The sequence below is a fragment of the Stegostoma tigrinum genome, chromosome 5, assembly GCF_030684315.1.
Source record: "Stegostoma tigrinum isolate sSteTig4 chromosome 5, sSteTig4.hap1, whole genome shotgun sequence".
Taxonomy (NCBI): Eukaryota; Metazoa; Chordata; class Chondrichthyes; order Orectolobiformes; family Stegostomatidae; genus Stegostoma; species Stegostoma tigrinum.
The window spans coordinates 5836590-5854591 of record NC_081358.1 but is presented as its reverse complement, the minus strand read 5'-3'; the positions used below and the strand labels follow the sequence as shown (position 1 = coordinate 5854591).

General features: G+C 42.3%; 1 protein-coding gene across 1 annotated transcript in view; it reads left to right on the top strand.

The window, feature by feature from the left end:
- itga9 (integrin, alpha 9) overlaps positions 1–18002 on the top strand; it is a 389128-nt gene that overhangs the window by 242130 nt on the left and 128996 nt on the right. Inside the window, exon 17 of the mRNA XM_048530144.2 lies at positions 7598–7674. Within this exon, the coding sequence (XP_048386101.1) occupies positions 7598–7674 (77 nt within the window). The remainder of the gene's footprint in view (positions 1–7597; positions 7675–18002) is intronic.

Sequence of the window (18002 nt, the reverse complement as noted above, 5' to 3'; positions counted from 1 at the left end):
GATGCCAGGCTTTGCAAATGACAAGTGCAATCTGTGAAAATAAGGAAAGTTAAGTTATTAATAGGAATCAATTCTTTGTAATAGTTTGGCATTAGCTTCAAAAATTTTTTTTAATTGAAATACAAGTTCAGAACAGTTCTGAACACTTATTGTGCTGCAGACAGCAAATTAATGACACTGTTGCTCCAATAATGTAATTTCTGTTCACAGTGCCATTCTATTAATGGGAATATGTAATGGTTTTTCTTCCGAGCTTGTTTGCTAATATCATTCAATTAAAGCTGCCTTGATCCAGGCTGAGCCGCTTTGACCACAATCTTGCCTTTATTTCATTAGCCAAAAAGCTCAATTCACAGATATTAAAGATCATTTCCATAGCTGCATTGGATTTTGCTCAAGCAATGCCTCGATTTCAAAATTCCAATCTTTGTTTTTAAATCCTTCTGTGGTCTTCCAATTCCTTATCTCTATAGTCTCCTCCAATTCTTGAACCCTCCAGGACATCTATGCTGGTCTAATTCTGGCCTCTTGAACATCCCCAATTTTAATTCCTCAAACTTCAGTGGATATGCCTGCAGTTGCCGAGCCCTAATCTTTAGAAAACACTCTTGTACACCTTTATGAGCTTTCCTCCTTTAAGTCACTTCTTAAAATTCATGTCTTTGACAATGGGTTTGGATATTTGCTCCAAAAATTGCCTTTATGTTGCTCAGTATCATACTTTGTTTTCTCATGTTCCTATGAAGTGCCTAGGGATATTCCCTTGCTTTAAAGGGACCACTTTAAATGTTAGTTTCCCTTGTTTAGTTGCTGATCCTGAACAAAGGTTTGACAATCACAATAAATATTACTTAGCCCATGGTTGACATTTTTGGTTTGGTGTAAACAAACCCTCCCTCTGCAAAAACAGCCCCTCCCTCCAGACAGTATTCACCACCTCCCTCAGCTTGTGCAATGTTCTCTCTCATTCAGTGCACCCCCCCCCCCCCAGACAGTGTTCTTTCCCACCCTCTCACCTCAAACAATTCGTCCCCCTCCCTTATGCCCTAACCATTCAATAATGTGCTCAACCTGCCCTCACCCCATCACTCGGTAACAGTGTTGGCTGACAGGTGCCAGGGATTCCTGAGGTACTAGAGATTCTATCTGCGCCAGCACTCTGCTTGTGATGAATCCAAAAGCAGTCTTTTCCTTCTGCCTGCTATTGCAGCAGCTACTTTCATTCTGACTGCCTTTGTTAGGTCTGTGTCTGCAGGTAGCAAGGCCAGTCGTTTCTCTCTTTGTGCCTGAAGCTCACACTTGACATTCAATAGTGTTAGACCTGGCCCACTGCCCAAATGGCAACCAATTAACATGGCCCTGTTGTCAAATAGAGTTTACATCAACATCCTGCCATCCCCCATTCTTGGGCATTTGGTTTTACCTTAACTTGTAAAAAGTATACTTTAAGTCACAACCCTGGTCAAGTAGTCAAAGCACAGGGTTTATCTCTATGAAAAAATTAATTGTCATCGTAGTGATTGTAATAGGGCCAACCAGCTGCACCTCGTGCAATGTGAGTTCCCTGACTGGGCCTGTAAATCTGGTTCATCAGGGAGCTGTGACTGACAGATAAGAGGAGTATCAAGACATCCTGCTCACTCTGACAGCTAGCTGTGACTGAGCTGGATTAGTGTCAAGGATTCTCCACATGTCAACAAAAGGTGATTTGGTGACAGGATATCAGCCTCTGTGGAGCTATTTCAGTGTAGAGCTGAGCTACTGATGAGTGCTTTTCATCTTTCCTTTACCAAGGAAGAAGATGTTTCCCAACTCACAGTGAAAGAAAAGTTAGTTGAGACAATTTCTGAAGAAGGGTCTCAGCCCAAAACGTCAGCCTTCCTGCTGCTCTGATGCGGCTTGGCCTGCTGTGTTCAACCAGCTCCACATCTTGTTATCTTAGTTGAGACAATTGATTGGTTAAAAACTGACAAAGAGGAGAGATTAGTTAGGATGTCCGTATCTAAAGTAGGTAAGTCACCAGGGACATATCCAAGATTACTGAGGGAACAAATGTTGGAGATTGTGGAGGAACAGACCATTATGCTTGAATCTTTCTTAGATCCCTGGGTGGTGCCAGGGTCCCGGAGAACTGCAAATGTTTACATGCTTGTTTTTGTTTGTAATGAGGGATTTATGAGGACTGTGGAAGACTGATTGAGGGTTTTGAACAAGAGGTGAACAGGAAATATGAGAAACATAGCCTCGTGGTCTTATTGCTGGACTGTTAATCCAGAGACTCCGATAATGTTCTGGGGACCAGGTTCAAATCCTGTCATGACAGATGGTGGAATTTGAATTCAATAGAAAAGAAACTGGAATTAAGAGTCTACTGATGACTGTAAATCCATTGTTGATTGTTGGAAAAACCCATCCGGTTATTAACATCTTTTAGGGAAAGAAACTACCATCCTTGCCTGGTCCAGACCACATGTGACTCCAGACCCACAACAATGTGGGTGACTCTCAGTTGCCCTCTGGGCAATTAGGAATGGGCAATAAATGCTGTCTGGTCAGCAAAATAAAACATTTTTAAGCACTGACTGGTAGTGACCTGGAGTTTAAAATTGTATCAGAGATAATGGGAACTGCAGGTGCTGGAGAATCCGAGATAACAAAGTGTGGGGCTGGATGAACACAGCAGGCCAAGCAGCATCTCAGGAGCACAAAAGCTGATGTTTCGGGCCTAGACCCTTCATCAGAGAGGGTCTAGGCCCGAAACGTCAGCTTTTGTGCTCCTGAGATGCTGTTTGGCCTGCTGTGTTCATCCAGCTTCACACTTTATTATCGTGACCTGGAGTTTGCTGCCTTTAAAGGCAGTGGAAGCAGGAAATAATGAATGATTTCAAAAGAAAATGGAATGGACCTGAGCAAACTAAACTTATAAGGCCAGAGGGAAAGTGTGAGTGAGTGGGACTGAGAGGATTTCTCTACAGAGTGCTGACCTGGATGCACTGGACTGAATGGCCTTCATTTATGACATAATAATTCCAAAGATTGCATAACTTAATTTTTTGTTTGAAATCCTCAAAGGTCTTCCTAGCATTCAGTACATGAGGTTAGGATTCAGTTTGCCAGTTTTGGCACTGAATAAGGATCATGCACTTAATCACAAGCAAGCAGTGTTTACTCCAGTACTCCACAGCATCTTCACAAGAAATCTTTCTATGTTAATTCCTCTGGAGGTTGCTTGATCAATTATAAATATGCTGTTGCTTTTGAATATTACAGTTAAAAATCTTGAACCAGGTCAAAAATGAATCCATGTGATAAAAGGCAAGAAGGTTTTGATCGGTTGAACATAAACGAATAAAATCCTTGTGAAAGCTATCCCTTTCCTGCTCCTAAGATGCTGCTTGACCTGCAGCGTTCATCCAGCTCTGCACCTTGTTATCTCTATCCCAGAACATGTTTTATTTTGATCTATTCATATTGATCAGCTCTATTATGTCAGTGATGTGATTCGTAATTTCTGTTGTGCTGTGTGGCATATATAGCCAGAACAAGAAATGTGTTGCAGAAAGTTTTGGAAGCAGTTTGGAAACAATATTCTTTGCTTAAAGGAGTGTATGATCTCATCGTTTTTTTTAACAGATCTACAGACGGTTCTTAGCTTTTCCACAGGCTTCTTTAGGGCTGGGCATGTTGTGGACTTTTCCATTGCTTCAATCAGGATTGGGCCCTCTATCAGCTTTTCCAGTGTTTCCTCCAGTCCTTGTGAAGCCACAGATTTTTCACAGCTTTTCTGAAGGCTGGCTCTTCCAGTTAGTTTTCTACAGCTTCGCTCAGCCAGTTCCTTTTGACAAGAGATGCCAGAGTATGCTGCTCCACCTAATGGATTGAGGAGGAATTGAGTAAACTCTCTGGAACTGGGAAAAACCAGTGCAAGACAATGCGAAGCCTTGGATTTGTCAAAATTAGAACTTTAAATGCATGAAGCTGGATATTAACCTTGAAACCTGTTTGTAGAAGAAAAGTCTAATGGAGATTTCATTTTCGTGCTCATCAATGCCTTCTTAATACACCCATTGAGTTGCATCTGATTTTTAGATTTTTTGACCAGTTAGTGAGGAGGTGTGATGATGACCTGCACGGTTTTATTAAGCTCCCCTTTTCAAAGGAACCCTGCCAAGGATGAGAATTGAAACATGCATTTTGACAGAGCCAGACCTTCCCAGCTGAGGCGGGGTGGGGCGGGAGGTGTCACAAGGAGACAGTGTCTAATTCCTACGAAGAGAGATTCTGTTCCCCACAGGTGGAAGAAGGAAGGTAGCTTCAGACAGTAAACAAATGTGGTTGGAAGTGTAGGAACAGTCTGCATAAGGAATATAGTGTGTGCTTCTATGTTGGGGTTACAGGAGGTTCAGTGATCAGGACAGGAAAGTTAAGTGGCACAGCACAGGCCCCTCAATGTGCTTCCTTGCATATCCCTTCTCAGGCTAACAAACCTGTGAGTGCCTTCATCACAGATATGATGTTAGGCACCTTATCAGACCCCTGTCGAACGAGCCACCACTGACTGCTACCCTCATCTTTTCGTATGTCACACCCACCAGTAACCACCATGATATTAAGGAACAGTTGGTGAAATGTGCTGCACCCCTAAACAAGACATCTAATCAATAATGTTGAAAATTCCCTGTGTATGTCTACGTGCACACGAAGCTGGAAAAATCCAACCTATCCAATTATCACCCCATCAGTTTACTCTCGATCAACTGAAATGTAATGGAAGGTGTTAGCAACAGTGCTGTCAGTCAGCACTTGCTCAGCACTAACCTGCCCAGTGATGCTTAGTTTCGTTTTCAGCAGAATCACATAGTTCCTGACTTGCTTGCAGCCTTGATTCAAACATGGATAAAAGAGTTACATTCCAGAGGTGAGATGAGAGTGACTGGCCTTGACACCAAGGCTGCATTTGACTGAGTGCGATATCAAGAGCCCTCGCAAAATTAGAGTCAATGGGAATCGGGGGAAATTTTTCTGCTGGCTAGATTCATACCCGGCAAAGATGTTGAGGTTGTTGGAGGTCAGTCATCACAGCACCAAGACATCACTATAGCTTTTCTTCAGGGTAGTGTCCTTGTTCCAACTATCTTCAGTGCTTCATCAATGAAATTCCTCCATTTTAATATCAGAAGTGGGGATGTTTTCTGATGATTGCACAGTGTTCGACAACATTTGTGACTTGTCTGATACTGAAGCAGTCCGTGTCCAAATGCAGCAAGACCTGGACCATATCCAACTTTGGGCTGATAAATTGCAAGTAAAATTTATGCCTCACAAGTGCCAGAAAATAATCATCTTCTACAAAGGAGAATCTAACCATCATCCCTTGATACTCAATAGCATTACTATCACTGATTCATTCGATATCAATATCCTGAAGGTTTCCATTCATGGAAATTGAACTGGTCTAGTCATAGAAATAGTATATCTAGTGGAGCAGGTCAAAGGCCAGCAATTTTGTATCTCCTGATTCCCTACCAAGAGTCCACTATCTACAGTTCACAAACCAGGAGACTGATGGAATATTCACCAGTTGCCTGGATGAGTGCAGCTCCAACAGCACTAGAGAAGATTGACACTATCCTGGGATAAAGATGTCCATTTGATTGGCACCACATCCACAAACATTCAATCCCTGCAACACAGATGCTCAATACCAGTGGTGCTTACCACCTAAACGATACACCACAGAGGTTCAAGGCTCCTTAGACTGCACTCTGCAAACCCATGACCAATACAATGAAAAGGGTGGTAAATACACGGGAACCCCATCACTTGCAGGTTCCACTCCCTGCCATGCACTGTTCTGACTTGAAAATATATTGTTGTTCCTTCAGTGTTGCGGGGTCAAAATCCTGGATCTCACTCCCTAACAGCATTTACTGTCTACATACAGCAAGTGGACTGCAGAGGCAGCTCAGTACCTGCTTCACAAGGGCAACAATATATGCAGGTTCAGCCAGTGATGCCCGCATCTCATGAATGAATTAAAAAAGAGAACAAAGCTGTCTGGAATTAGCTGGAACCTAAGAAAGTAAGTATTGTAGTGCCCTGACGACATATACTAACCCAGTTCAGAGTGGAGGAAGGGATTTTGAAGTATTGAAAATTGCCTCCAAAGCAGTAAAAACACACTGTTAGCTCACCGAATGTTTCTGAGGCCTTTACTTTGGCAAGTATGCAGGTTACCCATTTTACATTTAAAACTTTTTTGCCAGTTTGTTCTCTCGACCATATGAATTCCTGCTGTCCTTTCACCGTGTTTTTCCTGGTAAGTTCCATGAGAACTCCTGTGCACAGAATTTAATCCTAGATTAATACAGCAGCTAATAATTACTTAACAGATGTAAGTGGCAGCAGCCACATGGCGGTTTCCCATTACCTGAATAACATGTGTGGGTTATAGTTTCAGACTGATGTGTTTTGCTAGCTTCCTGAACATACTAGTTGTTTTTGCTACTTTAATTTGTCACCTGCGTAAAAACCCACCCATCTTTGACAGGTTCAAGCTCTACATTAGCTGAAATAAAAGCTTCCTGTTGTTAATTCGTATTGGGGTTGTTACATGAATCCATGTGATCAGCAGTGACCAAAAAAAAACATTTTCAACATATTTCTAAGTGATAACCATCATGTTTCAATTGCAAGGGTCATGTAGTTTTAATTACAATGGGTGCTGGAAACCCACAACTGAAGCAAGTTCTGACTTTAGGATTACTTATTTTGCTCAATAAGATTGCTGAGATGCAACAAATATATTAGGTAGGACAATAAAATGTGAGGCTGGATGAACACAGCAGGCCAAGCAGCATCTCAGGAGCACAAAAGCTGACGTTTCAGGCCTAGACCCTTCATCAGAGGCCCGAAACGTCAGCTTTTGTGCTCCTGAGATGCTGCTTGGCCTGCTGTGTTCATCCAGCCTCACATTTTATTATCTTGGAATCTCCAGCATCTGCAGTTCCCATTATCTCTGATACTATTAGGTAGGACATCCTAGTTATATAACTACATGGATAACTTTGCTCACCCAAGATTCTGCTGTTTATCCTGAAGGTCACTTGTGTACAAATACATTAATGCTGACCAACTGATTTCAATGTTTGACAGCAATGGCATGTTATATTCCTAATTGTGAATTCCACAATCCTGATTTGTTATCTTAGATATTTAGTTCCATTTAAATGGAAGACTGGATAGGGTGTCGATCCGAGAGAACGACAAAGTAGTCTGGTTGGGTTTGCAATGTTTGGAGTTGTCTGATAAAGGAGGATGGATAGATTAGTAAGTTTAAAATTATTGATTTCTGTGGAAAAACCTTGGTTTAAACAATAAGTTTTTACACTTGTACAACACTGAACAGTGAGAAACTAAGGAGAGAGGGAATTAAGGTAAAGAAGTAGAAATTAGGACTGTTTCAGAAACTCAAAATAAAATTGCAAAGCATAGCTGTTGTATTCTTCTAAACTGATGCATTTCAAATTTTTCCTGCCTTCTTTCAGTGTTCTCTATATCGCCTCACTGACTTATTGCATTATTTCTTATTTTACAGACGGTTTTTGAAAGGAATTGCTTATCAGAAGACTGCGCTGCTGATCTGCAACTTCGTGGCAAACTGCTGTTGTCCAGGTATGTGATGAGGTGTGAATCCTATTCTAGATGTCTTATCCCTTTATGAGTAATAAATTAAGTGAATAACTGCCCAACGTCGCCTTTCATTCAATTGTGTTGTAAGCTGTTTATTAGTTCCAGCTTAGCCAGAAGTGAAAACTTGTTTTAATATATACACAAATAAAAGGAAATATTACAGTTAAAACATTTAAGTTTTTTTCTAATATAGTTAATTTTTTGCAGGAGGCAGAGAAATATAGTCCGTTAGTGATAAAGGAAGAGAGTGTTGAAGGTGGTGTATGGTGTGCCAATCAAGTAGGTTGTGAAAATGCTTTGAAGACATAAGAGATGGCATACTTGCTACGGTATTCCCAGACTCTGATCTGCTTTTGTAGCCACTGTACGTATATGGCTAGTTCAGTTCAGTTTCTGGTGAATGGAAGCCCCAAAATGTTAATGGTTAGGGGTTCTACAGTTGTAATTCCATTAAATATCAAAGGAAGATAATTAATTTTCTCTTGTTTCACATGGTAAATATGTAGTGTGGATGTTATTTACCACTTATTAGCCCAGACCTGGATATTGTACAGGTATTGCTGCATATGGACATGAACGGCTTCAGTATCTGAAAGGACATGCATGGTGCTGAATCTAGGGCAAACATCAACAAACATTCCCACTTCTGACCTTAAGATGAGAAGAAGACCATGATAAAACAGCTAATGATAGATAGGCCCAAGTCTCTTCTCTGAGGAACACTTGCAGTGATTTTCAAAAACCAAAATGATTGATGCCCAACATCCAAAACCAACTTCCATTGTGCTCAGTATGCCTCTAGCTGGTGGAGAATTTTCCCCTTGATTCCCATTGAATCCAGTTTTGTTAGGGCTACTTGATGCCATACTTGATCAAACAGTGACTTGATGTCAAAGGTAGTCACTTCCTGGGGTTCAGCGCTCTTGTCTTTCCTTGGACCAAGGCTGAAACGAGGTCATTAGCTGAATAGCTCAGGTGGAACCTGAACATCAGCTTTCCTGCTTCTCCGATGCTGCCTGGCCTCCTGTGTTCCTCTATACTGTGTTATCTCTGATTCCAACATCGGCAGTTCATACTACCTCAGCCATTTGAAAGTACTGTGAATGATCCCTTCTGTCCTTCCTTTGATGCTTATTGAGAATAGACTGAGAGGGTTATTATCAGGTGATTGGATATGATCTGCATTTTGTGCATAGTGCATAACTTGACAATTTTCTGTTTGTTGGGTTGTTTCCAGTATTGTTGCTGTACAGGGACATCTTGGCTTTGAACATGCCATTTCCACAGCACAGTTCTTCATTAAGATCATAAGAATGTTGTTTGGAACTGTAGCCTTTACAATATTCAATGCTTTACAATGCTTTTGGAGTAGCACGGTGGCTCAGTGGTTGACACGGCTCCCTCACAGCAGCAAGGACCCGGGTTTGATTCCCCCTTGGGCAATTTGTCTGTGTGGAGTTTGCAGATTCTCCCCGTGTCTGCGTGAGTTTTCTCTGGTTTCTTCCCAAAGTCCAAGGATGTGCAGATTGGGTGGGTTGGCCATGCTAAATTGCCCGTAGTGTTCAGGCATAGATTAGGTGGAGAATGGGTTTGGGTAGAATGTTTTGAGGGTCAGTGTGGACTTGTTGGGCTGAAGAGCCTGTTTCTACACTTTAGGGATTTTATAAAAAATGTTTCTTGATACCATGTGGAGTGAACTAAATTGAGTGAAGAGTGGTATCTGTGGTACTGGGATCTCTGGAGGAGGCCAAGATGGATTATCCACTCAGCCCTTCTGGCTGAAGGTGGACTCAAATGCTTCAACCTTGTCTTTTGCACTGATGTGCTGCACTGTCCTGTTGTTGAGGAGTGGAATATTTGTGGAGGCTTCTACTCCTGTTAGTTGTTTCATTGTCCATCACCATTGAGTTTGCATAATATTTCTGCAAAATGGCACCATGTGTACGAGAGTGCTACTCGCGTCTTTTCAGCAAGTTACCTTTAACTTGTAAGTGTTCAAGTATAGTTTGTGAAAATGCCACATGTTTGCCTGAGATACCCAGGCATCAGGAAGTAGACAGTCTCAATGCAGATGATAGAACATAGAACATAGAACAGTACAGCACAGAACAGGCCCTTCAGCCCACAATGTTGTGCCGACCATTGATCCTCATGTATGCACCCTCAAATTTCTGTGACCATATACATGTCCAGCAGTCTCTTAAATGACCCCAATGACCTTGCTTCCACAACTGCTGCTGGCAACGCATTCCATGCTCTCACAACTCTCTGCGTAAAGAACCTGCCTCTGACATCTCCTCTATACTTTCCACCAACCAGCTTAAAACTATGACCCCTCGTGCTAGCCATTTCTGCCCGGGGAAATAGCCTCTGGCTATCAACTCTATCTATGCCTCTCATTATCTTGTATACCTCAATTAGGTCCCCTCTCCTCCTCCTTTTCTCCAATGAAAAGAGACTGAGCTCAGTCAACCTCTCTTCATAAGATAAGCCCTCCAGTCCAGGCAGCATCCTGGTAAACCTCCTCTGAACCCTCTCCAAATCATCCACATCTTTCCTATAATAGGGCGCCCAGAACTGGACGCAGTATTCCAAGTGCGGTCTAACCAAAGTTTTATAGAGCTGTAACAAGATCTCACGACTCTTAAACTCAATCCCCCTGTTAATGAAAGCCAAAACAGCATATGCTTTCTTAACAACCCTGTCCACTTGGGTGGCCATTTTAAGGGATCTATGTATCTGCACACCAAAATCCCTCTGTTCCTCCACGCTGCCAAGAATCCTATCCTTAATCCTGTACTCAGCTTTCAAATTCGACCTTCCAAAATGCATCACCTCGCATTTATCCAGGTTGAACTCCATCTGCCACCTCTCAGCCCATCTCTGCATCCTGTCAATGTCCTGCTGCAGCCTACAATAGCCCTCTACACTGTCAACGACACCTCCGACCTTTGTGTCGTCTGCAAACTTGCTGACCCATCCTTCAATCCCCTCATCCAAGTCATTAATAAAAATTACAAACAGTAGAGGCCGAAGGACAGAGCCCTGTGGAACCCCACTCACCACTGACTTCCAGGCAGAATATTTTCCTTCTACTACCACTCGCTGTCTTCTGTTGGCCAGCCAATTCTGTATCCAGGCAGCTAAGTTTCCCTGTATCCCATTCCTCCTGACCTTCTGAATGAGCCTACCGTGGGGAACCTTATCAAATGCCTTACTGAAGTCCATATACACCACATCCACAGCTCGACCCTCATCAACTTTTCTAGTCACATCCTCAAAAAACTCGATAAGGTTTGTAAGGCATGACCTACCCCTCACAAAGCTGTGTTGACTGTATTTGATCAAGCCATGCTCTTCCAGATGGTCCATGATGATTCATGGATGTGCAAATTTTAGGCAATCAAACTGGATCAATAATAATAATGGATGAAAAACAAAAGGAGAAGATACATCTTCCCATCTTGGCCACCAATGTCTACCTTCTTCCCCTTTATAAATATTTCTTCTATGTAATGGGCAGGAATGAGTAAGTTGGATGATAAGTAAAAGCAAGTCTTTTTGTGCAGTTTAAATAAGCATTCATGAAGAAAAAGGGTGTCCCTGGTAGATTCCTTTAGTCGGGATTGAAATTAAAGTCAACTATGATCCATATAAAGATGCACCATAAAATAGTTCTAAATGTCAGATTTCTGCAGCATTGCTTCTTTTGACCATTTCTTACACCACCCATGACCAACATTTAGCAGGAGTGGTGATGATTGTGAGTGAAGAGGAAGCCCACAGAAGTTTTATGTTGTTTACTGTTTGTGGCAATTTCTCAGTAGCTGTGATAATAGGAACTGCAGATCCTGGAGAATCCAAGATAATAAAATGTGAGGCTGGATGAACACAGCAGGCCCAGCAGCATCTCAGGAGCACAAAAGCTGACGTTTCGGGCCTAGACCCTTCATCAGAGAGGAGGATGGGGAGAGGGTTCTGGAATAAATAGGGAGAGAGGGGGAGGCGGACCGAAGATGGAGAGAAAAGAAGATAGGTGGAGAGGAGAGTATAGGTGGGGAGGTAGGGAGGGGATAGGTCAGTCCAGGGAAGACGGACAGGTCAAGGAGGTGGGATGAGGTTGGTAGGTAGGAGATGGAGGTGCGGCTTGGGGTGGGAGGAAGGGATGGGTGAGAGGAAGAACAGGTTAGGGAGGCAGAGACAGGTTGGACTGGTTATGGGATGCAGTGGGTGGAGGGGAAGAGCTGGGCTGGTTGTGTGGTGCAGTGGGGGGAGGGGACAAACTGGGCTGGTTTTGGGATGCGGTGGGGGAAGGGGAGATTTTGAAGCTGGTGAAGTCCACATTGATACCATTGGGCTGCAGGGTTCCCAAGCGGAATATGAGTTGCTGTTCCTGCAACCTTCGGTGGCATCATTGTGGCAGTGCAGGAGGCCCATGATGGACATGTCATCTAAAGAATGGGAGGGGGAGTGGAAATGGTTTGCAACTGGGAGGTGCAGTTGTTTGTTGCGAACCGAGCGGAGGTGTTCTGCAAAGCGGTCCCCAAGCCTCTGCTTGGTTTCCTCAATGTAGAGGAAGCCACACCGGGTACAGTGGATGCAGTATACCACATTGGCAGATGTGCAGGTGAACCTCTGCTTAATGTGGCAAGTCATCTTGGGGCCTGGGATAAGGGTGAGGGAGGAGGTGTGGGGGCAAGTGTAGCATTTCCTGCGGTTGCAGGGGAAGGTGCTGGGTGTGGTGGGGTTGGAGGGCAGTGTGGAGCGAACAAGGGAGTCGCGGAGAGAGTGGTCTCTCTGGAAAGCAGACAGGGGTGGGGATGGAAAAATGTCTTGGGTGGTGGGGTCGGATTGTAGATGGCGGAAGTGTCGGAGGATGATGCGTGGTATCCGGAGGTTGGTGTGGTGGTGTGTGAGAACGAGGGGGATCCTCTTGGGGCGGTTGTGGCGGGGGCGGGGTGTGAGGGATGTGTTGTGGGAAATGCGGGAGACGCGGCCAAGGGCGTTCTCGACCACTGTGGGGGTAAAGTTGCAGTCCTTGAAGAACTTGAACGTCTGGGATGTGCGGGAGTGGAATGCCTCATCGTGGGAGTAGCTCTCAGTTTTCAGATGTAGCAACATGCAGTTTTTGTTGCACTTATACATTTTAATACTTACACTGGTTGTGGATAGTTCTCAACCAGGCAGAATAGAACTGAAAATCTCAACATAAAATCAGCTCATAGTCAACAACTGGCATGAAGCATTTTTTTCCTTTAAAATCTACATCAGATCTGTTCAGAGTTAATGCAGTTTAGGTTGTTCATCATCTTAGATATTTCTTTTCTTTCTTTGAATAATGGAATCTCTTCAAACTTATAGGATGGAGAATTGCCATATATTTAATTATTGGTCCCTTCAGAGCAGGCTGAGTTTCTTGTTGTGCTGCCTATAATCTATGACTAAAACTGAAGCTACTTTTAATCTCGAATGTTAAATCCTTCTGACTACTAAGAGGACAGAAAGGCTTTGCAAACCTGCTGTGCAGCCTTTAATATAATGCAGAACAGATGCAGGAATGACCTGAAGACAGATTATGTAATATGATTGGGAAGTTAGGGTAATGATAAACTGAATTCCTTATTCCTGCTGTGGCCCAAAGCCCTAGTAAAATTGTAACGTAAAATTTGAACCCTTCTCCACCCTACTTCCTGTCCAGTGGGAACAATGTATAGAAGGTGTCAAAATTGTCCTGTGGTTGTCCCATTCCCAGTTGGAAACATTTTAACTTCTTAACTTTGACATCTTGAAAGTCTTTGAAACAAGTTGGAAAGAGGTGGGCACGGAATTTGCATCTCTATTGTAATTTGTGCCATAAATTTAATTAGGTCAGCTCAATTGTTAATTTCATAATATATATAAAAAGTAGTTCTTTTTCAAGATGAGCATAGCAAGGTCAACATCCATTGCACCTCCCTAAATATTCTTAAGATAGTGATGAGGGTGCCTTTTTGAACTACTACAGTCTGTATGATGTAGCTACTCTGAGAGGGCAATTACTGGGGGAGTGTGAGGATTTTAATGAAGCAACAGTAAACGAGCAGTGATATATTTCTGAGACGGTATGATATGTGACATGGTAGCACCACTCCTGACACAGCTGGCTCTGTCCTGATGTGCATAGCTGTCAGAAACAGTGTTAGGAGAACCAATATGCACTTTACCTTATCCTATCTGACATGCAAGCATCTATCTACGTAGCTGCTAATCTTGTGCTTTATGGCAATAAAGATTTTTGGTTTGGAAGGTGCTATTAAAGAAATTTGGGTGAGTTGCTGCAGTACATTTTCTGGGTGGTATATGCTTTGCTCCATTCTTAAGCTAAAACTACTACCAGAAAAGTTAAATACTTCTCCTCAGTACATCTTTGCTGTGGACATCTATACGTGTGCTCTACCTGGTGCTGTTAGCTCCCTATCCTTAAGTAAGGCTCTTTTACCCCTGAAGAGCTGTATAACTCTTGGTTGCATCTGTACTTTGCAGGTAACTTAATATAGCTCTCAAGTGTAAAGCCTAAGACCTCACCTCCTAATCTGATGGCTTCTCTTGATCTCTTCAATTGATTTCAGAATCACACCACCTGTGACATCTTTGTCATTCATTTAATTATATTACTGTGTATTGGTGGTGGAGGGAGAGAGTACAATGCTGGATGGGAAGCTTTGTCATTGATTATATAGAGCTGCACAAATTTAGGCTGGTGAATAGTGTTCAGTTATAGTCCTGATCTGTAGTGGTGAAAAGGCTTTGGGATTTGAAAGAAGAGCTGCTTACCACAGAATTCCTAGCATCAGATGATTCTCATAACCACAAGTTTTATTGAGGTGATCCAGTTACATTTCTGATCAGTGGTGGTTCTAAGATGTTGATGGTGGTGAACTTGAACATCGTGAAGCACTTATTATCTTTCTCACTGGGGATGGTCATTGCTTGGTACTTGATTGGCACAATGATTGCCAAACATTTCAAGTCTCAATATAGTCCGGTTACAACAGCAGGCCTGGACTGCTTCATTATTTGATGAACAATGAATGAAACTGAACGCTGTGCTTTCATCAGTGAACCTCTCCACTTCTGACCATATGATGAAGGGAGAGCCATCAATGGTTTGACCCAGGATGCTTCCCTCAGAATATCCTGCAGTAATAATAAATAAAGTAGCCATGGAGAAGAGCTATCTCATAGAGATGACTTGTGATGAGTTAATTTTAGGATCACCAGGCTTCAGGTGAGGAGTGAGGTTGAGATGGTAGGACCCTTGTGGTAATCTCAGCTGGCACAGGAATTGCACACGTGCTGTTGGCATCACTCTGCATCACAGACCAGCCAAGTGAGCTAACTGACCCTACCTGCCTCTGTGATAGCCTGGGGCTGAAATGCTTGGCCTCCAGGAACCATAAAACAATTTCCTTCATGTTAGTTATGACTTAACCATAAAGCTTGCCTCTTGATTTCCAATTACTTTAATCTTACTTGTGCTTTTTGGTTCCACTCATGGTCAGAAGCTGCCCTGATATTAGAGACAGTAACTGTCAACTCCTCTCTTGAATTCTGCTTTTTTGCCCATGTTTGAACTAAGGCTTTCAGAAGTCTGGACTTGAGTTATCCTGATGGAACCCAGGCTGAATCTTAGTTAGTAGGTTAATAGTGAGTGTGTTTTGTTTGATAACACTGTAGACGATATTTGCCATTGTTTTATTGCTGGTTTAGGGGGTGGTAACTGGCCAGATTCGAGTCGTATTGATTTTCGTGGACAAGACTTATCTGGGAAATTTTCCACTTTGCTGGGTAGATGCCAGTGTTTGTTCACATCCACAAAAGAGTAAAGAAAACTTTGTTCACAAGACCCAGCTGGTTCTGAGCATCGTTAGTTCATCAAAATGTCACAGGACCAGAAAATAATCTTTATCACATTCCTTCATTTTGGATAAGTTTGTAAGTTTGAAAAGTTTCAGACTGAACAGAATGATGCTGTTGCAGTGCTACACAAGGTAATGGATGGCAAATATCAGTGTAATTGTTTTATCCTTGGTTTGAGTATTGAATTGATTTTATTACTGTAGCAATTAAAAATATTTAATTCTCTGTTTAAACTGATGCTGCTTTAAATTGGCATTCTGCATTTGAAGGTTAATAACATTCAGCTGAAGAAAGTTCCCAGGTCAGCCAGCATGTTGAAAGTTCTGTGACCTGTAAGTTTATCTGTAATATATGAATAGTGTGGTAGTGGATGTATCATGAATTTTTGCTCTGCACTCACCAGTTTAGATTCTGTACTCTTGAAATATATGAGGAGAAGATTAGAAGCTGCTACAAACTAAAGCAAAAAATACTAGCTTCAGAGATAATGGGAACTGCAGATGCTGGAGAATCCAAGATAACAAAATATAGAGCTGGATGAATTCAGCAGGCCAAGCAGCATCTCAGGAGTAGGAAAGCTGACGATTCGGGCCTAGACCCGTACTAGCTTCTGTTTAGGTGGCCTTGACAGTGCCAGCAAAGAGAGGACATGCTTGATTATCTTTTGTAATTCCTACTCGTTGCGAAAAGATTCAAATTGTACCAAATTGAAGTTGGTGCATTTAAATGGTGCCTTAATTTCACATTCAAACCAAGCTGGAGCAGACCGAGTGGAGATTACCATCAGTAGTGCTACCTGGATTTCCCAGCTTAGGATAGCCGACATTGTCTTAGACATCTTGATGACTGAGAAGTGGCTGGAAAACTGACATTGCAATGGGGAACTGCAATCCTCTGCCTGTTGGGCACTGAAATCAGTTCGGAATTTTTCTGAAGTTGCTTGCAACTGGCATAGCAGCCGCAGTTCTGAAAAGGACTGATTGTGTTTGATCCACTGAATTGTGCCAAATTGTTGAGTAATTCTACTGCGACACCAAGCGTAGAAACAATACTGGAGGGTCATGATGTAAATTGAATCTGCTGAATACACCTTCACTTTTTTGAGTTTGTTGCCAGAGGCAGACTGTTTGCATATTTAACAAATCTCAACAAAATTTTACAACGGGATGACTTGCTGGGCCATTTCAGAGAGCATTTATCAGTTGATCACATTGCTGTGGGTGGAAGTCACATGTAGGCTAGATCAGGTAAGGACAACAGTTTCCTTCCCTAAAAGGCATTGGTAAACTGATTGGGTTTGTCCTACAATCAACAAGGGGTTTCCCAGTCATCAATAGACTCTGAATTAAACTTTTAGACTCTAAACACCAGTTGGCTGGACTCGGCATCCCTAGAACATTGCCTGAGTCTCTGGATCAATAGTCTAGCATTAAAATACCAGGCCATTGCCTCTGCATTGCAAGGAGCATTATAACAATGTTATTGTTGCTGAGAAAGATGCCAGTTCATGTGTGTCAGTCCTTATGTCAATACACTTTTAAGAGATTTGCTCATAGTATTATTACTGCATTCATAGCATTTGACCTGAGGGTATCAATCTCTAAGACTCCATGTTCATTGGGGCCACCTGAAGTCTGGCATGCTACTGGCAACATTTGTTTCGCAATAGTTTAGTAATATCCCAGATAAATAGTTTGGATATTTGATGTGGACAGTACTTGCCACTTCAAAGAGCAGAAGAAAGTGCAGTTTAATTTTCTGTGGTTAAGTCACTTCAAATAGCATAAAACAGTGCAATAACAGTTTGCAATATATTGCTGCTCTCAGTTGTTCAGCTAATTAAATTATTGAATTTTCATGTTTGGCAGTCAGCTGTTCTGCCAGTTTTGATCAATAAACCCATTCAGTTTCAGAGCTTGCCATAACATTGACCATTAGTGTTTTTGCTTTGCAACCAGTGTGGTTTTGATTTCAGTCTGAATTGTTTTCTTTGAATATCCATGTTTTGCCGTTACATAACAACTGCTGTCCCATGGAAAGTATGATTCAAATATTCTTTTGCAAACTCACACAAAGACAAGTTTTTCATTGTGGTTATTTGAACTCTGGTGTCAGGCTGAAATAGAGGTCAGGAGCCGCACTGTGAGAGGAAGTCACTTGAGGTTTTCCCAGAGTGGCCGATTAATCATCGAGGGGCAGGCTTGCTGTCCAATTAAGGATAGTGAGCGGGCTCCTGAAAATAAGGAATAACAGACTGCGTTGGCAGGCAAGGAAGAGAAAGAAAACTTCAAATTAGAGGTGGTCGGTCAGCAACTTTTTTTTACATTTAAACTAAAGCAACTATTTTTTTTCCAGAAAGAACAAGTTGTGCGTGTGAGTGTGTTTGCGTTTGTGTGTGTGTGTGTGTATAA